General features: G+C 38.8%; 1 protein-coding gene across 2 annotated transcripts in view; it reads left to right on the forward strand.

The window, feature by feature from the left end:
* The window catches only part of PCSK5 (proprotein convertase subtilisin/kexin type 5), a 247,605-nt gene that overhangs the window by 37,626 nt on the left and 184,395 nt on the right, over nucleotides 1-25,584 (forward strand). For both annotated transcript variants that reach the window (XM_037374062.1, XM_037374061.1), the window contains exon 3: nucleotides 11,501-11,614. In XM_037374062.1, the coding sequence (XP_037229959.1) occupies nucleotides 11,501-11,614 (114 nt within the window). The remainder of the gene's footprint in view (nucleotides 1-11,500; nucleotides 11,615-25,584) is intronic.

A 25,584-nucleotide genomic window follows, 5' to 3' on the forward strand; every position in this document is an offset into this window, starting at 1 on the left:
TGTCTCTTTTCATCATTATTGGGATTTTTTCCTGGGTCCTTGCTCTGTCAACACACTTCTCTTGCCTGGGATGCAGGAAGCTAGCAGTGAGGCTTGCAGTCCTGCGCAGTGCAGATGGACGGTAAGCTTGCTTAACCTTTTATGTGCCCAAGTACACTTCGATGAGGTAGTCTGAAGAAGGCATTTTAGTAATACTGTCACCTTTGTGAGAGACTGAGATTATTTTTTTACTATCTGCTTTGACTTTCACATTGTCCCGGCAAGTAGTGAAAATACAATCAAGTGGTTTTAAGTTATTGTCTGGTGGTAATATATGTGTTGTTAATCCACCAGAGTCCAGTTTTGTCCTTCAGTCTCTCCTATTAGCAGGTAAAGGAACTAGACGGAAGACTTGAGATATAATAATAGTACTAACAGGAAAGTTTATGAAAGCTGTTATGGTTTTTGAAGCTCCCGAAATGTCTTCCCTGGCAAGAGCAGACATCTCTGTAGCCCATCCCAGATTATGTCAAACAAAGCTTATGTTTGTATACTTCAGAAGATGTATGTTTGCAAATTTGAAGATTGTCTTGGTCAGAAGGAGAAAGGTTTTATTGGTACAGAGGTTATTCATAGCCAGTAATCATATACAGAATCACATTTATATTAGGCCATTGTAAAGTCCTTTTATCCCAACAGAAGGCAAAGTAGAAATAGCTCATAAAGATTGTTATCCAATGACATAAACATAGATAGCAGAAATTTTGGCAAGACTGTAGAGACCACACTGCAACCTAATACAAATGGTCTGAATTGAGACTGAAAAGCTTTAGTATACATAGTTGAAAAGTCTATCCCATAAATGATAGCCATGAAAATAATGTTTTTTATTTTCTTTTTCTCAGTTTATAATATGACTGTTGTGAATTATGAGCACAGAGAAATGAATCCATAACTAAGTGACTGTTCTTGGCACATTTCTAATGTCACAACATGCACAGGGACTATCTAGGAGTTGCAAAGCTGAGATGTTGCCCTTGTTTCAGCCAGGACTTTAAAAGAAATAAAATCAGTAACCAGCAGGTTCGTTAATCAAGCATCACTCCAGCCTTTACGTGGTCTGACTTCCAGAAACTGAGAGATACCACCTCACTGGAAGTACTGTCAGCAATTTGTGAGGTGTGGGAATAGTACTTCAGTTGAAAAAACATTTGCTTTTCTTCAGCCTAACGACTGCAAGAAAAGAAAGTTCAGTCCTTTTTCATTTGCCTGGGGGTTGGACTCCAACATTTCCTCAGGCTGGCTGCATGTGTAGCTCTTCGCAGTTTATTTCAGATGGTGATGATGATGATGATGTTTAAGAGCTGCCTGCAGAAATCAGTATTTTAATAGCAGAAAACTTCACTGACAGCTGCAGGACTGCAGTTCAGGGCAGAAAGAGGTATGCTGGAGCTTGTGTCACAGTCTCAGGAAAAGAGAGATTAAGCCAGCAATGACTTTAAAGGACACAGGATGTTCCCCTTTTCTATTTATGTTTGGGGTTTTTTTCACTACAGCTTGTGCCAGAGGAGACGATGCAAATTCCCATCTCTTATTTGAAGTGATAGATCAGAGACAAAGATGCTGGCCATGAAAGAAATAGGCGTGTCTATCAAGTTGTGCTACAAGGCCATCTGAAATGCCGAAGAACTGGTGAAATGAGGTGGTGTAAAATATGCCACTGATACTTCCATAAAGAGCAAAATTATTTTTAATATTTCAAAACTCTAAAACTGAAGCTTGATATAAGTGCTTTTGGCTCAATTCTGGATTTTAATTACCTACTTCTAAGTATATGGTATGCACAGAGTAAGTTTGGAAAAAAATAATCTAGATTTTTCTTATGATTAGGGTTATACTAAACAGTAGTGATACAGGCAGTATCAAAAAAAAAAACCAAACCTCAGACGGGATCAACTTTCCCTGTGGCTTAAAGTACTCTGATCAGAAAACTGCTTGATTTCATATTTAGTATATGCTTTGTGACTGAATTTTTCCATGGCGGATTTATGTAAAGTTTCCTTGTTGGCAAAGCATCATTAAACAAAAGTCCTGGAAATACACTGAGTAGTAGATGGTAGTTTCTTCTTCTGTAGAGAGCAACAATAACATATGATGACAGTTTCAAGGGGGTTTTGATCAGTGAATAGGCTACTCAGGAGAAGTATTTGTTTTGGCAAGACCAATATACCACTGTTGAATATAATATAATGTAACACTTAATTATGGAATACTTTTACTGTCTCACTAGTTCTCAGTGGATTTGCTGAACTGCTGTGGATATCTACACCAATAGAATCCATGGCAAACCCTTGACTGAATCAACACCTTTACAATTACACTGGTATTTTTGACATTTGAATTTGACCCCATGGCAGAGACCTGCCTTCCTGAGAAGTCATTTAGTAAATGATTTAAGGCCACCTTAAATTAGCACGTGCAGATGTCTGAAGGACTTAAATGATTTATGACAAGAGTTGTATGACTAGCCTAAGGAAAGAAAAAGAATATGTAAGAAATTTCTACAGGTTTATTTGTTATATATCATCATTGCTACAGTAATACAAACATAGAACCCAAGATATTTCAACTGCCAGATGTTAGACTCCAAAGCTAATTAAGTTTAGAGAGCTTAAAGTTTTATCCCCTAGTAGATACTGGATTTAGCACCAGCCTTTCAGTTTTTAAGAAGATTCAATTCTAGGCCTAAGTTAGATGGAGTTATGACATATCAGTTTATGTTCAGAGTGATATTAATACAGATCCTCATGGAGTATTGAAATTCTAGATGATTATGCAGTCTGAAGGCTAGATATCCTAATGTCATATGTAATGGTGTAAGCAGAGCTATCAGTTAGAGATGGTCTTTTTTTAAAGTGTGTTGCCTTATAACTCTTGAGTTGTTGGGAGGCAAGTTGTATGGCATGTGGCTATAAATGATTAATTATCTTATATAAACAGAAGTATTGCTTTTAAGCTGGTGTAATAAAGATTTTTCCTCACTTTTCCAAGTCTGAATTATTTCAGAGACTGACCCAGAGCATCTGAGCTGGTTGGGGCACTTCAGATCTAAGGGGAAATTCCCCAGTTGCTTGAGACACACTTTGCTTATGACAGCTGGAGCTGATGCTGCTGGAAGTGACCAGGCAGGAGCCCAGGCCCCCTGGAACTTGTTCTCAGCTCTGCCACAAAGCTGCTGTGTGATTTTCATCCTGTAATTTTGAACTGCTCTGTGGTCTGCTGTGGTACAGTGCACAAGAGGGGTGGCTGGGCAGAGGCCATGGCCACGTTCACTCAGCAGTTGCTACAGTCGCACCTATGACTAGCAAACCTGCTGACACTTCCCCAGGGAGAGAAAATGTGCGTCTTTTTGCCTTTTGTTGTTCCCTACTTTTCCAGTGGGACATGAGTCCTGGCCAGCAGCAGACATGCTGAGCTTCTCCAGAATTTCAGTGTGATTCTTGTTCTTTGAGTAGCTCTCGCTGCTAATAAACTGCCTTGGGACAGAGACTGTGCATCTTCACTTCTACCCGGGCTGTGCCCTTTTCTCTTCCCAACTTATTGCAACTGTCTTGCTTCTAAAGCAGGAAGAAGACTTTGAGGCCATGTATAGTTGTAGGCTGATACGTGTTGATATTTGTGAAGAGCTCTGGGCATGGGAAAGGTATAGTGGAAAGGCAAAGGATGTTTCAAATACATTAAAATGCGCAGCTGTGGATCATTGTACCTTATGGATGTGTAAGTATGGCTATAGTGCTACATACATTATCTGTATATAGCAAAGTGGGTGGAGACCATTGACTGGCTTTTCTGTGGCTATGAGATGGAAAAATGTGCGCTGAATTTCAGCTTTGTTCCACTGGTGAGACTGTGGTAGCTTGCCCTGCTGTTGTGCAAGATGTGTTTCTTTGGGCTTAAGTGGTAATTTCAAGCATTCTCTGCTGTCTTCTTTCCTCCTCTGCTTTTCTCTCCCCAGCCTGTCCTAACATCTGTGTCTTTTTTTATCTTGCTTTTTTCAGAATGTGTGGCATAATTATGACAACTGCTTTGATTGTGGATTGTCATTGACCCTTGCTGAAGAAGCACTTCGTCATTCAGCACGAATGCATCACGTAGCACTGCTGAATTCATTGACTTTTTATCCAACTTTAGACCCTACAGTTCGTAAAATGCTATCTGCAATAATTTTCCATGCTCTTGACCTGTGTCAACAGCTGCTTTACCCAACTGTCTTCATTTATTTTTGTGGTGCAAACTGGCTGCTGCTACTATGACTCAGAGAATACTGTTAGGTCAGGAAAATAGCTTGGTGTTTAATTATAATTTTTAAAACCCACAAAATTCTTCTTAAGCTGAACAGTCCAGCTTTGGGGGTCTCACTTCCGTGATTCTGCACATGGATAGCAGGAGATGTGCCAATAGTCTTAGTCACCCCTCCTGCATGCCTGAGTAATGGCTTCGGTCTCAGTTGTTCAGTAACCAGGATATAGCCCTCGGATATTACTATATCCTCCTGCACACTTCAATCATAAATTTATTGACTTTTTGTTTTTGTTACAACATGAAATGTAAAAAGAGTGTTGTCAAATGATATGCTTAAGTAGATCTTGGGTCACAGAAGATTTCATGATGGGACAGCTAGGGTACGTATGGTTTTTGTTAGAAGCATAGATTCATAGAATGGTTTGGACTGGAAAGGACCTTAAACATCATGTAGTTCCAACCCCGCTGCCATGGGCAGGGGCACCTTCCACCAGACCAGGTTGCTCAATGCCCCATCCAACCTGGCCGTCAACACTGCCAGGGATGGGGCAGCCACAGCTTCTCTGGGCAGCCTGTTCCAGTGTCTCACCACCCTCACAGTGAAGAATTTGTTTCCAACATCTAATCTAAGTCTGCTCTCTTTCAGTTTAAAACCATTACCCCTGGTCCTGTCACTACACTCCCTGATAAAGAGTCCTTCCCCATCTTTCTTGTAGGCTCCCTTTAGGTACTGGAAGGCCACTATAAGGTCTGTGTGGAGCTTTCTCCAGGCTGAACAAACCCCACAGCCTGTCTTCACAGGAGAGGTGCTGCAGCCCCCTGATCATCTTTGTGGCCCTCCTCTAGACCTGGTCAAGCAGGTCTATGTCTTTGTCATGCTGGGGACCACAGAGCTGGATGCAGTACTCCAGGTGGGGTCTCACAGGAGCAGAACAGAGGGGCAGAATCCCCTCCCTCAACTTTGTAGCCACACTTCTTTTGAGGCAGCCCAGGATGCAGTTGTCTTTCTGGGCTGTGAGTGCACATTGCGTGCTCATATTCAATTTTGCACCCACCAATACTCCTGAGTCCTTCCCCACAGGGCTGCTTTTAACCCACTCATTGCCTAGCCTGTATTTGTATTTGGGATTGCTCAGACCCAGGTGCAGGACCTTACACTTGGCCTTGTTGATCTTCATGCTGTTCACATGGGCTCACCCCTCTAGCCTGTCAAGGTCCCTCTGGATGGCATCCCTTCCCTCTAGAGTAGAAACTAGAACAGTCTTTCTCCTATGGCCAATCTGGGCCAATCACAGTCTCATGTTCTGTCTCTGAGAGTGGCAGCCCTACTCCCGTCCTTTTCCCTTCCTTTTATAATTCATATGTATGTGAGTGGTGAGGGTCTTCAGGCAAATGAAGAATTATGTGTGCCAGATGCAGCATGAGATTGACCCCATGGGGAAGGAGGATGCTCGCCCAGGATGCTGCAATGCTGTCCAGTGCCAACTTCCCACTGACGTTCCCTCTTCTGCTGGTCTGTCCTGGCTCTGTAGAGATTTGCTCCTTGCTTGGTGATACTTTCCACGCCCCCTGTCTTGAGTTTTCTCTCTCCCTGTTTCTCTTAAATCTATAGTGTTCCCATGGCACCTGCTTTCTTGTTATCTGAGCAGGAATTTCTAATTTCTTCTTACAAGTGTAGGACAGATTGAGGTGAATGACAGCAGGACAAGGGATAAAGCCATGATTACATTTGGGAGTGGCACCTTCAGCAACTCTTCTTCACAGGCTGAAGACCTACATCTTCATGTTTAATTGTGCAATATAACAATCATAGATTCTGGTATGAAATGTATAACCTACTTCAAAGTTAGGGTGGTTTTTTTCCCCATGCATATTTTCCTCAAAATGGAAAGGATTACATGCCAGCTTGCCTGTAACTTCTGCTTTATTGTAATGGCATTTTCACATACTGAACTTGACACATTTTTAGTCAATTTGAAAATATTTATTCAAGCAAACACTCTCATGATATATTTGAAAAAGTACTCTTTCACAAGAGTGTAATGTTTGTATGTTAAAAACCACACCACTTTTAAAAATTGGTAGATTATTTTTTTCAGCATGTTATTTTTTTTTTCCATTTTTCAAATGTTTTTTTCACAGTTTTATTACACTGGAGGAAGTCTTGCTCCAGCATACTTACATGGGGCTCCTTTGCCAATAATTCTATTGAATGAATGAGAGTGAAAATGGTAGAAATTAGTTTTGTTTCACACAGACCTAGCATTACATTATAATTTTTAGTACTTAAAGAGAGCGTTTGAATTAGCTCAGAGCACCTTTTATGCGACAGCACTGTTCTACGCATGTCTGTAAAGAAAAGCTGCATCGTGCACAGAACAACCCCATGAGTGCTGAAGTGACAAGGCTGGAAATGGTGATTTTTTTTAATTTTTTTTTTTAGTTTGGTCTCCAATCTGGCTTGGCTTTGATTTCTAGACTTTCAGGAAATGGAACTTTTGAAGCTGAAGTCAATGGGAAAAAGGGCACTGTTCCCCCTCAGTAAGTGTGACTTTATGGAAATGTTAAAATGCACCTCATTGTTTGCATAGAGTCTCCTTTTGGCAAGAAATGGGAATCTGTATAATCAATTACTCCAGAGATTTTCCTTCAAGGCCTTCAGGTTAGAAAGTGTGGACACTTTTTGAAAGAAAATATTTTTATACGAATGAGCTCTTTTCATACAAAATCAAACAAGCCCAAGATATAACAGGCATTTGACAGTGGCATGTGGATGAATACCCATAAAATACTCAAATACATGTCAGAATACTAAAATAACTGCTGAGTCTTGACCATGTGTTCATTAATATAACGCAGTGATTGCACAATTTCATTTAAACTGGCGAGTTTATCTGTTCACTTAATACAGAAAAAAACTAACCCCTGTGGTTCAGTGGAGTGAGCTATTCTACTTTTATATCAATTATATTTTCTGTAAACCAAATTTTATACACTGACTTCTCAGATGAGAACGTTGTCTACCTATGTTTTTAATTGTATTTTAGATGGCTGTAACAGTATGTCCTCAGAACAAAAACAATTAGTAAGCAGATCTCAACATAAGGTGTCTGCTAATAGTCTTCGAGACAAGGCTATAATCAGGACTGCGATCAGGCATGTTGTGGTGTTTTAGATTACTCTGTTTAGTATCTTGCACTGTCTCCGTCATAGCGTGCACAGTCACTGACTGGGAATGGCCATTTTGACTTCCCCCTTTCACTGGTGTGGGTATCTGTAGTGCTCAAAGTGGGTCCTAATGTTTTACACCAGGTTTGTCTAGTTTGGAGAAAAGGAGGGGAGGTGGAGAGGGTGGTGCTGGTCTCTTCTCCATGGGATCCAGCGATAGGACACATGGGAATGACTCAACAGTGCACCAGGTAAAGTTTAGGCTGGACATTAGGAATCATTTCTTTACCCAGAGGGTTGTCAAACACTGGAACAAGTTTCCTAGACAGGTGGCCCCAAGTCTGCAAGTGTTTAATAGGCATTTGGACAATGCCTTTAATATACTTTAACTTTTGGTCAGCCCAGAATTGTTCAGATAGTTGGACTAGATGATCGTTCTAGGTCCCTTCCAACTGGAATATTCGATTCTATTCCATTCTATTCCATTCTATTCCGTTCCATTATTAGAGAGCTGTCTGCACTATCTTCCCATATGAATACTTAGGCTAACATGCCATTTATTCCCCTCTGTATTTGTATGAAATCAAATGGCCCTTTCACTTACAGTAATTTTGTGCATACATAGAATTGTCATTAGGTCTCATGGGAAGACAAGAGGTTAGATTTCTTTTTTCTGGCTTTGGATCTGATCACGCAAGCTGCACAGCCCTCATGTAAAATTACTTTTTCGTATGTTTTCCCACACTTTGCTAGGAGGTGAGGAAATGGGAATTATGGGCAACATCCAGCATATAAAAAGGGCAGGCCCTGCAACAGACTCTTAATCTGAACTACAGTCACTTTTTTTTTAAAAAAAAGAGACTAGATAAGATACAGAAAAATATTTATCTATATCTTACTAAAAGCTAACCATCTACTATTATGTGTTCAATTATTTTTCCAATAAACTGGAATTGTGCAATGACACAGCGTTTATGATTGCCTGGGCTAAATAACTGCCTGATAAGTGTTCTTGATAATGTCTGGAATAAAGGAAATAGAAAATGAATTAATTGGGCATTTTTTTTAAGGCATCAATATATGCATGTATCAGTCTCCACAAGTACTATGCTGCCTTTATGTTCCAACCTTTTTAATGGTCAGCAGGTAACTGCAGCTGAATAGGCAGTAAATAAATGGAGGCAACATATTTTCACAGTGAATAGTAAGGATTTAGCAATTTTTCTTGTCAGGAAAAACCCTTTCATTTAAATGATATTAGGTGGTTGAAGTTCAAACTTGTGTGTTGCACAGGCTTCTGGAATACTTTACACTTGCCTGGCTCCATTTACAAAAGAAAGGCATTTTTCAAAAACTTCTCACAGTTGCTAATGGTAGCTTTTATAGCAGCCTTGATGTACAGGAGTTCCTAATTACAAGATGCCCTGAGTCTCTGATTTGCAGCTCCTCAAGGCAATAGTAGTATTGTACCTTCCTTCATTAATGCTTATGTATCCAAATCAGGAATTGTAGTGGTAGAAAGTTTAATCCTCTTCTGCTGAGTGTATCTCATTGTTTTTCCTTTGTTGGCCCTTTGACAACACCATCAGATCCTCAGATTGTGTTGGTGGTAGGCATTTGTAACTCCTCCCTGCAGACTCAGGAAAGGGATGAGTTTTTGTAATGAGTTACCATGCATGGCAAGGTGTGCTCTGTGTGCTCTTGGCCTGGGCAGTGTTGAAATTTATTGACTTAAACAACTTTCTTAACATGGTTAACACTCCTACGGCTGAGGATGAGTCAAGACGACAGTAAATACTCTTTCAGCATAGAAGTTTGAGACCTCTCACTTAGTTGTAAATATTTCAAGCACTGAGAGCGACATCTCATAAGGCTTGGAAGATGATCTATATAAACTGAAAACCATGGTTGCTTATTGAGACCTGTTGAAGGTTTTTTGTTATTGATTGCTAAATACTAGTAATAGAAGATCTCGGTCCATGATCTGCGACAATCCAGGCAGCTGTGGAGTCAGGGATCAAATGATACATGGGATGCCTCTCAGTTGGCTTCAGATATGTTGGGAGGTCTGGGCTACCTGCAAGGAAAGAAAATGAAGATAAACGAGCTTCTGTTGTGAGGGTCTGCAAAAGAAGGCACGTATTAGTAGCAAGTGACAATGAACCCTAGTTCCTTATAAGTTGGTTCTAAATCAGCCTGTTTTCATGGAGCAGAGGTCTAGTCAAGAGGGTTGTTGATCCCACTCTAAAGCAGCTGTAAGGCTTAGTGCTTACCAGAGTCTTTTGGCTCTCCCTCCTCTGGCCTTTGCCCAGACATGCTCTGTGCATCTTACAGGCCTGACTTTGTTACATCAAATGGCACCTAAGACTGACCAGCTGTCTGCTACTGCTGAAGGGACCTCTGGATCCTGTAATGTCTGAAGGGGACAGAGAGCTCTCGGCTCTTTGAGAGGGCATCCACCAAGATGGATTTCAGCCTGAGCTGAAAGGCAAGCACAGAAAGGCACACTATTAAATTTCTCAATTCTCTCAGTAGCAGAAAGAGATCTATGATTGTTCCTAGAACATTTAACAGAGAAATGGACTGTATATTTTCTCCTCTCGAAGAATACTCTTGACCCTGAAGTTCTTGGGAAGAGCTTGGGAAGAGGAAAAATTCATTTCTTCTTTTTAGAGAAAACAATGAAGCCTTGCCAATCTTGGTAAAGAATGTCCTGGGAATCCTTTCATGGCAAATTCAGGGATGTCTTCCTGTATTTTCACCTGACCAAGTAGAGGCCAGAGTGGTATAATAGAGGTGGTGGAGGTAGGCGTGGTGTGGATCTGAAGCAGAATTTCTGTTAAGGTAAATGGACCTCTGTATAAGGATTTGAAGCTGAGTTGTGGATGCATAGTAGAGAGATTATCCTGCTCAGGGGAAACATTAACACCATCTCTGACAAGTGACAAATACATATATGAGCTGAAAGTAAACATTTTTTATACATTTGTATGTTCCTGTGTGTACATGGATATTCATAAACAGCACAAATAAAAGGTACAGAGTTGGCTGCTACTAGCAAATGGCTGTCTCGGAGAGAGGTGAATTGGATTTTTATAGTTAGATCCTGTGAAACAATTCAGCAGAAATATAGGCAGTCAGGAAGCTAGATGTGTGTAAATATAACTTGAGTTTCTGTGTGGATAGTTTATATTATTTACATTTATAGAAACTAACTCCCATTTAGAATAGCTAATGCAGAAATAATGGGAGAATTCTGTCTGCTCTAACATTGTTGTCACTTCTGGTGTCGCCCTTTCGAGATCTGTCATGAATCTTTGAAGAGGTATCAGGCAGACAGGGATATAACTTTCTGAATTACATTTTTAACCATTATATTTCTTCTCCTGTTTCAAGCTCTTCTTGTTGTTGTTGTAATTTGACCTGTTGCTCGGAACCCAGCTGTTTCTCCTGAGGGAGAATATACTATAAAGTTTCAGAGTTCCTGTCTGAGACAGTCTTAATGAAGAGTCACTTTGATAAGAATACAGTTTAATTTTGGTTTTCTCATTCCAGGCGGTGAAGGTGATTTAGATATTGGTGTAGCAAAAAGTTTGAATAATTTTCTGACTGTTTTTGTTTTCAGGAACAGACTTCAATAATAATTAAAGAACAAAACTAAAAAAAAGCCCTCACCCTGTGAGAAATTTAATTAATTTATCATTGTAATATATTGTTATATCTTGTAAAAGTAACTGGATTATAAATTTGAAAGGAGCTAGTCTAATAACAAAAAATAATAAAATAATGATCAAAAGATGATAGTCAGTGAAGTCCTTCTAGCAGGGGATTTAAGTAGTTGTTCAGGGAGATTTGTAACACTAACTAAATTGGATGTATTCCTTAGTGAACAGTATGCCAAGGTGAGCTGTGTGTTCCAACTGCCAAAATGAACTCTTTAACATGAAATATGTCTTGGACTACAGTAATGGGAAACTTCCCAAGATTTCACACATTTCTTGATAATCTCCACGGAACCTTAACACTTTCCATATGTTTTCCTGGTTGGCAGGTGGAGTGGATACAACAGCAGGTGGTTAAAAGAAGGATAAAGAGGGATTATAAACCTGGTGGTACCCAGTCCACTTATTTCAATGATCCCAAGTGGCCAAGCATGTGGTACATGGTAAGTACATACAGGGTCATTGGCCCTGTTTCATGCTAGCATTTAGTTGTGTGCTGTGATATTTTGAAAAAAGGCAAAATAGTATGTTCAGAAAAAGCAAATTTTGGGGTTTTTATGTAACTAAAGAAGGTCTGGAAACTCGTTACAAGAGTTATAAAGAATTCCCAGTGGGCCCTGCAATAGAAAACATTTATTAATGCATTCATTCATGAATGCTTCCTATTGCAGGATGTCTTGGGAATTACTTATTAGAGGATAAACTTTCACCAAGGAGAATGGAAGAAACTTAGCCATACTCTGTGAGAGCATTGAAACCACTTGTTTTCAGTGTGCCTAGTTCTCTGTCTCCAACATGATATAGTATGCGTGTGATATAAATGTCTCATGTTCTGAAACAGAAGAACCACAAAACACTGACTTCTCAGTGTTATAATTACACTGTTTTTATTAATTAACAATTGCATTGTTGAAATAAATGGGTTGCTTGTGCTGTGTCTGACATGAGCTGCATGTTTTCCAAGCAGAATGTGGGTTTTTTTGTTTGTTTTTTGTTTTTTTTTTTCCCTGATAGTCACAGTTAAATCTTGAAGTGGAACTTCTGTATTCACAGTTTTTTTAAAATATCCTCATTTTGCCTAGGAAGGTGCAAGTCATAGAATCATAGAATCATAGAATGGTTTGGGTTGGAAGGGACCTTTAAAGGTCAAATCCAGTCCTCCTGCAAGTGACATCTTCAGCTACATCATGTTGCTCAGAGCACCATCCAAACTGGCCTTAAACAATTCCAGGGATGTGGCATCTACCACCCCTCTGGCCCTCTGGGCAATCTTTTCCAGTGTCTCACCACCCTCATAGTAAGAAATGTCTTCCTTATACCTAGTCTGAATCTACCTTCTTTTAGTTTAAACTGTTATCCCTTGCCCTGTCACAACAGGCCCTAATAGAAGTCTGTCCCCATCTTTCTTAGAAGCCCGCTTGAAGTATTGAAAGGCCACAAATAAGGTCTCCCAGGAGCCTTCTCTTCAGGCTGAATGACCCCAATTCTCTCAGCCTTTCCTCATAGGAGAAGTGTTCCATCTCTATCCCTCCAATCATTTCTGGGGCCCTCCTCTGGATGTGTTCCAATAGGTCAATGTCTTTCCTGCACTGAGGGCTCCAGAGCTGGATACAGCACTCCAGGTGGGGTGTCATGAGAGTACAGCAGAGGGGCAGAATCACCTCCTTCAGCATACTGCCACTTTTCTTTTGATGCAGCCCAGGATACAGTTGGCTTTCTGGGCTGAGGCGCACGTTGCTGGCTCACGTCCAGCTTTACATCCACCAGTACAATGAAAAGTTGTATTTAGTAGGCAGTTGACTCCAGCTGACGTCTCCATTTTTGCTGATAAAAGACTTGCTCTCTTTTTCTACTGTCCTGTTGATGTAGTTCTAAATCCCTACATGTTATTTTCTCACTACCTCCATCACCTATGTTGCTGACAGTAAGACACTGAGAAGATTTTATGACTTGATAGATTGCATTGCATCAGACAGGGAGGAGAATATGCTTTTCTGGCAATAATATGTAACGTAATTTTCCTGTAAGTAGATACTGTCTTTTCAGATTTTTTTTTTTTACTTTCAAAGAATTGTTTTATTATTTCAGATAAATGAACAAAGTTGTCCTAACACAACTTTAAAAATATTTTTAAGTTTTTATTAATTTCATTTTGGCCTGTAGTTCATGGCTGTAGACACTGAAAAACAAAAGAAGTCATAGCTAATTTGTAACTTAACAGTAAACAGTTGCTGTTAGTAAACTCAGTCAGAAGTCCGTATCTTCGTGGATACATCACATGAGCATGTTGTCAGTCAGAAAGTCTAGTAGATCTCCTATTCTGTTTCCTATGTTCTTGTGTTCTAATTAGAGGTTAATTATAACTCTACTTCTAAATTCCTCTTATTTTTATTAAAGAGTTGTACTACTAACTCTTCTTTTCTGATGGAAAAATTGTTCCATAGTACTCTTTCCGAGCAATTAGAGGTCTATATCTTTCAGGCAGTAACTCTCCTGATACAGCAGAAATCTATTTCATTTTTCTTGAATTGCAGTATTGGGTTGATGTAGCTAAGAGGCTTTTTTAGCAGTTCATTGTCCACTTTGAAAACAGCTTTTATCCACATGCCATTCTTTATGATTGTTTGTGAAAGCTGTATTATTTTGGGTCATGAGATTATGGTAGGTCTTTTTCCCAGTTTACTGAAAGGTGTATACTTGTCTGTCTACTCTAATATGTATGTTTATTCAGTCTGACTATCCTATAACCATGTGCATAAAGTGACAGGCAGATTCCAATAAATGACAGTAGATCATGATACTGTGTCCTGTCAGTTCTCATTTTTAAAAAATTGTATTTCAGCATTTTTAATCAAAACTAGAAAATAACAGTGATTTATCTTTAGGTAGTGTGCTGTAATTGCTACAGACTTTCATCTCTGTTAGACTAAGAAAAGGGAGGCCAAACTTCAAGACAATAACAGCAGTCAAGCAAAAACGCACTATACACCCTGCGAGGATCCAGTGGTCCTTATGGATCCCTTCCAACTTGAGATACTCTAGGATTCTGTGATATATCATCTAGGTTACCTTATGTAGTTTTTCTTTTGTGCTCCTAGATTTATATACAAGGTTTTTAGTGCTATCATAGCTTTTTGGTGGAACTAGATTAGTGGCGTGTTTTTTTATCTGATAATAAATGCTTATAGCAGTTGCCTGTAATTGTATTGGGGAAGGTATTTATAAATCAGTTGTGTTGCCTAGCCACACTGCTTCACATCTGCCCCACAACTGCCAGTCTAACAGAGAAAGCACTTCAGGGCAGCAAATGGACTTTACTGTTTGTCTTGTACAACTTTCAGGATATTGTCATTTCTATACCTGTGGCAAAGTCCTCACTTGCAGACCCTCTGGGAAGGGGCTTTTCCTGACTTATAGCATTTACCTCTACTGAATATCTGTATATTTGCAATATCTTTAGTGGTAGAAATGTGATGATGTTGTGTTGAGAGAGATCGGCAAAGTATTATTGAGTACACTATTTCAGCAGAGAGAATAGCTAAAACTATGTGAATGGGTTGACTTCAGGACTGACGGGTCATTACCAGATATCCTCATATGACTGTATTTGTGATTGTAACCATAGCGACTTTTGTTAATCTTATTTACCTGTATAAACTGAAGGGGGGGGGGGGGGGGGAAGGAATTCAAGGTTAGTTAATGGTTTCAGTCATTGCTATGTCAGAAAGAGTTTTTTAGGTTGCTGGCTGCAGACATGGTATTGAGAAAGTAATAAAGTATTATCATGTACAGGTTTGCATTTGGATTAATAAGTAACTTCACGGTGGGTTAAGATTGATACCTTTGGCCGTTGAACTGGCATAATCTCTAACAGGACTGTAAATGTATTTCAGATTTGTTGACACAAGTCCTTTTATTCAAAGACTTTGTCAAGCAATATCTGATTGACGTTTTCCCTCCGTCTTTTTTTTTTCTCAAGTACCAGCCCTTGTAGTTCTAATTGCCTGGGCTAGAAATATATTTTAGTTTGTGTGATATCCATGCTAAGAAGTTACAGGGTGGGTTCAGGCCTTCTTTCCCATCTGGGCCATCAAATGGTTTAAAAGTATCTCTTAAGAGTTATTCTGTGAAAAAATTAGAAGGTCTTTTTTTAATCACTCTGGTTTTTTCCATTTGCTCTAAACACATTCATAGAAAGAGCAGAGAGATTAGGAATATAGTTATTTAAAATCGTAATGGTTCTGTGGAAGCTGAAGCAGACAGAGCTTCCAGAGCCACTCATTACCTGAACAAGTATACTTGTACTTTTCACCAAGGCATTATCTATTGAGAAATTACAGCTTCTCATGCTTTCTAATAACAAGGAAAAGGCAATTTTCTTCTGACTTCCCTCCCTCAAAGCAAAGAAAGTTGAAAAAACCCCAAGTGCTTTATCATGACCTCTGAATCCTGAGGCATCTGTGCTTAAGAGTAACATAGAATATTTTTATAAATTAAGTAACACATGAAAATTCACCTGTTCAACTGTTAACAAATACTCAAAACTGAGCTATAGTTGTTGGGTCCAGCTTGCTCACAATTAACTGATATCAAATAAATAAAATCAAAGGGAAAGAAGGTCCCTAGTTAACATTCCTTTCCAAATTTTGAGTCAGGAGAGAGTGAAGTCCCATATGCCATCCCCTGAGCTCATCTATCTTTGTATCATCATGTTACATCTAATTAATTTCTTCTCTTTCATTGAGGTTGACAGAATACCTTGTTTGCCAATAACTGGATGAACTGTATAAACCCAGTTTGCATAACTGAAAGAGGTTCAAGTCAGCCCTGAAGCCCTACTGCTATCTGAAACCATTTTACTTAACTTGTAACAGTAACAAACAGTGTCTTTGGAATGACTACGGGGACTTTGTGCCTAACCAGTTTCACTGTACTTGTGGGTTGGTTTAATGAGTATCCTCATCTTGCCTGCATGGAAGGATGGTCATAAAAAACAGTGGAAGTACATATAAAAAAACTAAAAATATGTGCAAAGATGTGGTTAATATAGCTAGCATTGACTTAATAGACTCCAGTCACAAGACTCTCTTTGCTGACCGTTCCTTTTTGCTCCCCGCTTCAGAAGAGCTTCGTAGTGGTCAGATGAAACTGGAATCGCAAGGGCACACGAGCACAGCTTTCTGCAGCTGTAATCTAGCTCTGCTGTGATGCTGGGCTCCATTGCATGTTGTTTTAAAATAGAATGTAACCGCAATAAATTAATTTCGCCTTTTTTTTAACAAACTATTGTTAGACTACAAAGACACTGATTATGTCTCTACAGCCAGTTCAGACAGGCACAAGTATTTTTCAACACTGATCAAGGATAATCCACTCCAGTACTGTTATCATCCCTTCTATTGTTAATAATAATTGCTATTGCTGACAGGGTCCTCTGATTTGAAGAAGTTTCCACTTCCTACCAGGTTCTTTCCACACTGCATGGCCTAGTTACTGCTGGGCAGGAATTGAACATGTAACAGGATATTTCTGTGGGACTAAGAATTTGCTGGAGGAGGAGTATGGTATTTTAAGATGTGAGGCTAGAGGACAAGGCACGGTTCAGTTGGAGCACCTGAGAATAATTGTGGTAGCTAAAGTCTATAAGCCAAATGTTTTCTTACCACTGGATGCCACTTCATCAGAGAAGAAGAAATGAGTATCCAGAGGTTACTCCTTATAGCTAGAGAAGGTATGGCACTGTCGGAGATACATGAGGGAAAGCTGGAACTACCATTGCAGTAAATCTCCAGGGCAAGATGGCATTCCTCAGAGAAACTACAGCATAAAATAACTGAGCTACCCATGAAAATAAATAATATAACTTTAAAAATGCTGTTCTACTCAGAGAAGAAGCTAGGCAGGGTCTCTCAAATGCATACTTGGGAACCATCCTGAAAATTTTTATAGCAGTGAAACTTACCTGAGAACATAGGAAAACAGCTGACAATATAACTTCGGTTGTAAACAACAGCAAGAAGTGGAACACAGGAACTTGCCTGTCAGGTTCTCAGATAGAAAATGGGTGAGATGGTCACATTCATAAGCTGCTTGGAATGGAGGAAGGAGGACACCAGCTATTAAATATCTAAACTAAAGAAAACGCTGTCTTTAAATTGTCATTGCTAAACACATCCCACACCAGCATAAAGGATAACTCAAAGCCTCACTGAAGTAAAGCTTTCATTTTGTTTTATGTGTATTTTAGGTCTACAATGATGTCAGCTTACCTTCTGCCTTAAATCATTTGAAGGCTTGTTTTTGCTGTTGATCTCTAAAAATTAATTACTTCCTCTTCTGAAAATTATTTTCCTTTTTCTGAATCTCTTTCCTTTTCTTAGTCTTTGTTATTTTCTCTTCACATTTATTCCCTGTTATTCCTTCTTTCTAGAAGTAAACCATACTTCGGGAGAGTAGGTGGAAGACAAAATACATTTGGAGAGTGCTAACAGCAGATGATTTCACAGTCTTCTGTTTGGGACCCAAAAGAAGGGCTTTTGTAAACCTGCATTGTACCTCTCCATAGTCTGCTAGTTTTCTCCGAGAGGTAGCAATATAATGGAAAAGGACTACAAGACACTATAGTTTATGTAGTCTTTCTAAAAATAGGAAAACCATGCTAGGTAAGCATAATGTATTTCAGTTGCTGAAGAAGTCAGATTTTCTCACAAAACTTCTGAAAAGATACTCCACTAGAAATCTGTAAACCTAAGGAAAGATACAATGCCTGGCTGTCCTGTTTCTCCAACTGCTTATGTTATGACTTAGCTCTGGGGTCTTTGGGAAGAGCATTTCTGATTTCCAAAACTGGACTGAAAGTACAAGCAGATGTACAAATGCAAAGTGTTTTAGGGGATTCAAGGTGGAAGAGGATTGTAGCAGTGCCAGCAGGGCACAATAAAACTAGGCGATTGAGCCATGGTAGAAACAGTGTTTCCAAATTGTTTGGTGAATAATACTTGGTAAATTACTTGGATGAGACAGCTATATAATACTGTTGCACAATTATAGATGTAGTGTGAGGTTGCTAAGGCTTTTAGAAAGTTGTTGAAGATAAAAAGACTTGCTGGAAAGTTTAACTCAACAGCCAATATTTATCAGTCATCCTTGTGTATTTGCACCAGAACATTTGTGGTACAAAGAGATGAAATATAATTTGTACTGCAGTTGAGAGCAGTCTTTGCAGACTGGTGAGATCTGAATTAGCTGCATCTAGGGCTGGTTGCCTTGAGCTCTAGTGCTGAAACCATAACCCAGGAGAAATTGCTTACTTTTCACTTCCAGTGAGGACTATGAAGTCAGCATTGCTTTGAGCTTTGGTGAAGGGTCTGGTGAACCCAGCTTATTTTGTTTCTTCAGAAAACTCCTCCAGTACACTACATAGTGCTCTCCAGTTATATTTGTGAGCTCCCAGGTGAGCTATACTAGCATTCACAGGAACGGACAGACATTTGTGTTCTGACAGGGTATCGTTGACTCTGGATGGCAGCCAGAATGGGACTAATAAGCCTTTATCAGCAATGAGTAATGTGAGTCTCCTAAGGTCCTGTAGCCATGAAATGACATAGAGGTGAAGAGTTAGACAGGCCACTTGCCTCCCTTATGCCACTGATGAAATTGGCCCTGTGGGGAGCTGGCTTATCTTGTGCCTCTTCCAACTCCAAGTGAGAGCAGCAGTGCAAAGAAAAGGATTTTGTGTTCCTAGCCTGGCCCTCAGTAAGGTCAGCTAAGGCAAGTGGGGTGGTGGAAGGAGACAGTGAGGATAAAGGAAGGAGTGACAAATACCTGATAGGATGGTCTGGAGAAAGGCAGAGGGAGGAGGAGAGGTCACACTGGGTCCGAGTGCGAGCCATGGTACAGAGGAGACAGTTGAGGACTGAATTTCACCTGCCATATGCTAACACCACAGTAAATGAATACGTGTCACCCTCCTTTACAACTTCCTAAAAATTTATTTCCAGCCCACCTATGCCAGGCATTGGCAGCTAAGGAAAAACCTCACTCTTTTTATTGCCCTCCCAAGAATTGTCCTTTCTCCATCAGTGCAGTGGAAGCCAAATCATTGTTCTTTCCGAGGTGACATGGCATGCTTCTAAGTGTTTTGCATATTTTGTAACTTGGCTTGGTTGTTGCATGCAAGTTTTTGTATTTGTTTTTTTTTGATTGCATGCAAAGTTCAAGCTTTTGGTGTTCTGGAAAGCTGGGAAGACGGTCTGTGACTTAACTTCGGTAGAAGTGCTTCTAGAAAGAAGCAAATTGCCTATGAGGCATTACCTTGCAAACCTGTATTTTTTTATTAATTTAGGTCAAATTGTTTTTTATTTATTATTAATTTAGGTCAAATTGTTTATTACCTGACCTTATGTTACTAGTTCTACCTTGCTCACAAACAGCAAGAGGAGTGTTTGTGAGCAAGGTAGAACTAGTAACATAAGGTCAGGTAATAAACAATTTCACCTAAATTAATTTCCTGTTGGAAGACAAAAACATACTTTAAATAGTCAAAAACCTGTAGAATTGGATTTATCCTTATCTCCTGAAAAGAGATTGTTAATGCAACTAGTTTAGCAAGATTAGTGAATAGTTTAAAGACAGAATTACCAGACAGGCTACTTGATCTGTTCCTCTGGGGCATTCGGTTCTGACTTCCAGATAAGCAGGCCTAGAAGTGCCCAGGAAACACAAAATGGAAGCCAGCACTCTTCAGAGGTTGTGCCAGCATTTTCAATGAACCAAGAAGAAGCAATACTGAAATAATTTCCATACTTGCTTTGGGAGAGATTTTCCTGAGTGTCAAAGATTTGGTAATAAATCATACAACCCTATAGTGTATGTTCCTCTGCCTATTTACTACAGTGATTTTCTCTTCGGAGGGAGACTATCTACTTTTATTTTAACTTTCAAGAATTTATTTAAAATGGATTTTTTTTGCTTGGTAACAGCTGAATCACATTAAGAAACTGCAAATACTTTTCTGTATAATGTCATATTTGAAATATCATTTGCATATAGTATTTTATTTTACTGAACTGCTTTTTTCTGACTGGTTTCTGCAATTAGTAAGGAAATGATAGTGCCACAAAATCTTTGCTGAATTTCTAATGAGGTACGATAAATATCTGCCTTTAGCTTTAGTTCAAAGTAAACAGCTAACAATAAATTATATGGAATATAAATGGATATAAAATTGCTAACATTAACAACTGTAAAATGTGACACATACTGGGGAACAATTTGGTGTGTTTTGGTTTTTGTCTGTCATAGCACTTCAGCAGGAAGAACATTCATATACACACAAAGGTACATACTTGTCTGAAAGTATGTTTTCTGTTTTCGAAGAAGGAGGAATTTGCCCATCATTACTTTATAAAAGTAGTTTTCCAAGAGCAACTGCTTAGTTTGCTGCCCACTTTTGAGGCATTTTTAAAATCAAAATCAATTAGTATCAAATAGCAAAATAATTTATTTTGTTGTACAATCCCGAGTACTCTATTAATGTTACTGAAAAAAAGAGGTAATTAAAATAAAATTAATTAATAAAATAAAATTAATTGTAAAAAATACCGCTTTGTTTCAAAAACTCACTTTATGTATTTTTTGTTATTGTTTGCATACTAAAATTGCAGGTACTTCAGGAAAGGTATTGCTAAATATTATATATATTTAACTAATATTTCATAGCTTTTTTCACATAAAAAACACTATACAAACAACAGGAATCCCAAAATGACCAGAAATGCTCAGCCACAGTACAGAAGAATTGATTCTGAAGCTTGCCTGTCATATGATCTGGCTGCTAAAGAAAGAACAGGTGTGATGTGTTCAGTCTGCCCTTATTAGAAGCAAACTCATAATCTATGAGACGTATACATTTCTGACACAAACAGTAGCTAGATTACTTCCCAGTCAGGGAGTAAAAATGTGGAGTTGTGCTTCCACAGGGCAGTTTCCTAATTTTTCTCTACAGAGGAGAGCCTGATCTGTGTAGTGTCTTTGCAAAGGAGAAATTGGAGAACTGCTCTTTAGCTCCAGGATGTTAGGTCTCATACCAGTCCTTAAATATCATTATGCCCTTCTTTACTTAGGACAGATGCCATGTGATAGAGGATACCATGAAAATACGGACATCAGAACTCCAGCTTTCTTGTTTCCTGCATCCACAGTCTAACATGTCTTCCTGTATATCACATGAGCAAACTTTACTAAAATTACAAGTATGCAGAAGACCTTACATCTCACTGGCCATTTTTTGACCTTAATTCTTGCTCTGTTTTCAAGTTTAAACACCCCCACCCCCACCACCCCCTACCCCACTCCCCCCAAAAAAAACAAACGAAAAACAAACAAGAAACCAACAGAAGAGGAGAACACAGTAATAGGATGGAGACTTGAATAAAGTGTGTTCTGCACCACATCATTAAATGCAGGTCATACTTAGCATTGCTTGTAGCTACTTCTGATGTCATGAAATCTCTTCCGTGAGTTACATCTGCTGCTCAAGCCCTGTGAAGAATATTTTCTTCTAGCCAAACAAGGAACAGATGGCAGAGGAGGATAAACATGTAACAAACTCTATCAGTGCCATTTTGGAGAGAAGTCCAACAAGTGTTTGTACACCTGCATGACTTTTAAATACCGTTTTGATGGAAATTAACCAAATAAGTTAAGTGATCATTTTTAACTTAGTCACTGAGTACAGGAGACCCTGTCAGCACAAGACCCCAAGTCTCCTCAGAGAGAGGCAATAGGATTTTTTTGAAAATATGCCAATTCTAAGGCACGGAGCAATGTAGGCTACATCTGTGCTTGTTCTTTTGCTGTGGAGGTTATAAATTCTGCGAAAACTTAAACACTGGCTGTTTCAAAATGAACGCATTTCCAGCAAACAGCAGAAATGCATGATGGTCAGAGAGAGGAACTGTGTGGGAAGGAAGAGCCTCAGACAGCCCCAAGAGGTGCAAGTGTGAATCTGTCATAGTATTGATACCACTTTTTTCTTACCCTTTGTATTGCATTAGTATTGCACAAGTAGCATGCCATTTAAGCATATAATTGCCCTGTCTTTATTTATATGTGAATTCCTAACAGAACAAAGCAAGCTATATTGTTTTGTAAACAATGCAAAACTATATTAATCCCAAGTAAGATAAGCACAGAAGGCTAAGGATAGTCAGATATAAATGTACGTGAGAGACTAAAAATTAGGTATATAGTGAGATTTTCGTCTTCTGTGTCTTTCAGTTAAGACAGTTTATTAATAAACAATAAACTACTGCTTTGGAGATAGTATTTTTGTTTTTATGAATATCAAGTCTTGGTTACAAGATTGCATTTTTGAGCCAGAAATCCCATTTGGAAAAAAATAAAGACAAGTTTGTGAAGAAAAAATGTTTCTGAAGTTACAAACAAGTTGAATAACTTCTCCTTTGTTCAACTTCTATGTACTCTTCCACATCCAGGTTTAATGTTGAATCAGGAGGAAAATTTTTTTCCATGTAAGTCTCCTGGTCTGGCTGCAAGTAGGCTGTTGAGGAAAGCTTATTAATTGCAAGCTTTCCAACAGTGTTTGAATGATCTTCAGATGAGCCCAGCTGCTGAAACACTGAAACCCATATATATATATATATATCCCTGATTAACTAGGTCACCAACTACATGAATTGAAACATGGATAGAGGAATTAATACAGCTCACCTAGAAAGTGTTATAGTGCTTACATCTTGTTAAGAAGTCTGTCTGCTTACAGAAAACACGATTCTGGAAAAAATCCCTGAATTCTTGTAGGCCACTGAATTTGTGTCTCAGGACTTCCTCAGAGCCCTCATCTGATGATAGTTTCCCAAGACGAGGTTTTGTGTGTCATACCCTATGACCTACAGCGTGTTTGCCCCCAACTTCTCAGTCCTGTCCCCATCCCTTGCATCATCTCTTATGACTACCTAAACAGCAGAGATAAATTTAAAAAAAAAAAAAAAAAAAGGAAGAGGGAAGAGGATTAACTTTTCTGACAACACTGAGAAGTTAGATTGGTTCAGCTTTCTCGAGGATCTTGACACTCAATTTAGGGTATCTGCTCTCTTAGTTTTGGTTTCATTATCAGGTGATTTGTTACTGTCATATGGTTTTCCTTTTTAAAACATCGTTTCCTGCAGTTTCCTTCTGCTCCCATTCCAGAATGTTGACGAATTACTACATAAGAGGATAAAAGTATTGTGAAAGGGAAAGCATTCTTCTGTTTTATGTCTGTCCTCTGAAAATGTTTGCCCAAACACACCACAACATTGACCCATTTTTGGTGTAACAGGGAAGTTGCATGCTACTGACCAGTGAGAGAGAACAAAAATCTGAAAGGTTTGTGCCTTTAAGCCCATTCACGTTGGGCGTGCGTTCTGCTTTCATTATTTCTGGCTGCTACTTTTCTCCAGTATTCAAAAGTCTCAAGCATTGACCACAATTTGTGAAGCAGCTTTGATCTTGTTTGTGACTTCAAACATTCTGATAGCCTGAGACCATCTTATACACTGTGTAAACTACTGCTACTGAAACATTCTGAGGACTAATTCAGTAGATGTTCTCTATGAATTAATCTACAAGGGTGGCCAAAACCACTTTGTAAGCTTGGTTTGTTACTTTGCCAAGCCCTTAAAAAGTCTTAAGATTGTCTCAACATTTGAAAGACTCACACACAAGATTTATCCCACAATCTAACAGGAAAAATAAAGCTATGGCTGAGCTATGCATCTCTTTGTGCTGTTTAACAGGTAGAAGTCACGTGTGAGTGTGGCTGTGAGAAAAACAGAGCATGTGACCCATGTTGCCTCCAAGCAAGCACTAAGCAGCAGAGATATCCTGATGCACCTATGTTGTATGGGGAAGGACAGGAACAATTTACGTGCCTGTATATCTATTTAGTTGGAAAAAAAGAAATACTAAGTCATCACTGGTGATTTTTCTTGTAGGCAGTTGTGAATAAGGGTGCTACTAGGATATTGATTCAAATAGGGAAGTTCAAACTAAAAGTAATGACAGTATTGAGCGGGTTTCCCCCATTTCTCCTTTCTGTAGCAACCCTGTGATTGTAGTCACGCTGCATCAAGTTCATTTGATTGATGTGTTGGTTTTGAAGGAGAGGCAAGGAGAAAAATACAGAGCAATAAAATAAAATATTTATTGTGAATTGAAAAATTTTCACCTCGATTCTTGTTTTGCCCTTTGTATCCTTGTTAAATTCTGGCATCCACAAGTCAAAGGATGATAGATTACCAGAGAAAGTGACTAAACAATTAAAAAAAAAAAAACAACAGCTATTTTGGCTCTTCATAAGAAAAAAAGATAAATCTTTCATAATAAAGTGGCTGTTTGCAACAGTACTGTTAATAAGACGCTGTGCAACAAAGTACCAAGTTCATGATCAGGTCTTACACACCTCACTGGAATTAGGCATCCACCTGAATGCTTTGCAGATCAAGGATAGATTTAAGCACATTCTTAAACTTAAGATTATATGTTAAAGTTTTGTTGGGTTTTTTTGTGTCCTCCAAATCAACATTAATTGGCTGCTACCTGGCCCAAACTTTGTGTTTAAATAAGCCTATTATTACATTGTGATTACTTTTTAGGTGGTTTTGTGGATTGTTTCATGTCAAGCCCTAGATGTGTACAGTATTTGCATGAATGTCTGTACAAGACTCTGAAATGGATCTTTAGTTCAATCAATACAAAAGCCTTATTTGTTTTATACAGTGCCAAGGTTATAAAAATAAAACAAACTTTTTTCTTGCTTTTCTTAAAACCCTTTTTCCTTGAAAGCTCTTTATCTTTCATACAAATAGAAGAGCAATCACATAAACTTGTACTTTTCTGTTTTAAAACAATCCATACCTATGCACAGATATGCTTATCAATTAAAATTTCTAGATTTTGCTCCAAAGTAGTAAAAAAATTATTTTTTCAAAAATGTTTGTTAGCACTCTTAAATATAAAGATCAAAGGATTAAAAACTCTCGTGTCACCTTATTTGAATGTTTCATGTCAGTTCCCTTTTGACATTATTGCTTTGCATATTTGAGTTTTGTTCATAGTCATTAATGTTTCTGTGCATATTTAGAGTGGAGTTATTCAGGATACATTTATATTTAAAGCAGCACCTAACTGCAGACACCAAAACTTCCTTTCAAAGTATTTGAAGGCAGTTAAATGGCAGAAAAACATTTACTTCTCCCAGATTGTACTTCCTACTGAGTCTTCCATGGAGTTCCTGACACAGCTGCGTTAGTCTCACAGAAGCCAGCATCAGTATCTGAACTCCCTTGGTTGATTCATTTCACAGATATGGCAGAGGATTGTATGGTCATTTTGTTTGTATCATCATTAC

The sequence above is a fragment of the Falco rusticolus genome, chromosome Z, assembly GCF_015220075.1.
Source record: "Falco rusticolus isolate bFalRus1 chromosome Z, bFalRus1.pri, whole genome shotgun sequence".
Lineage (NCBI taxonomy): Eukaryota > Metazoa > Chordata > Aves > Falconiformes > Falconidae > Falco > Falco rusticolus.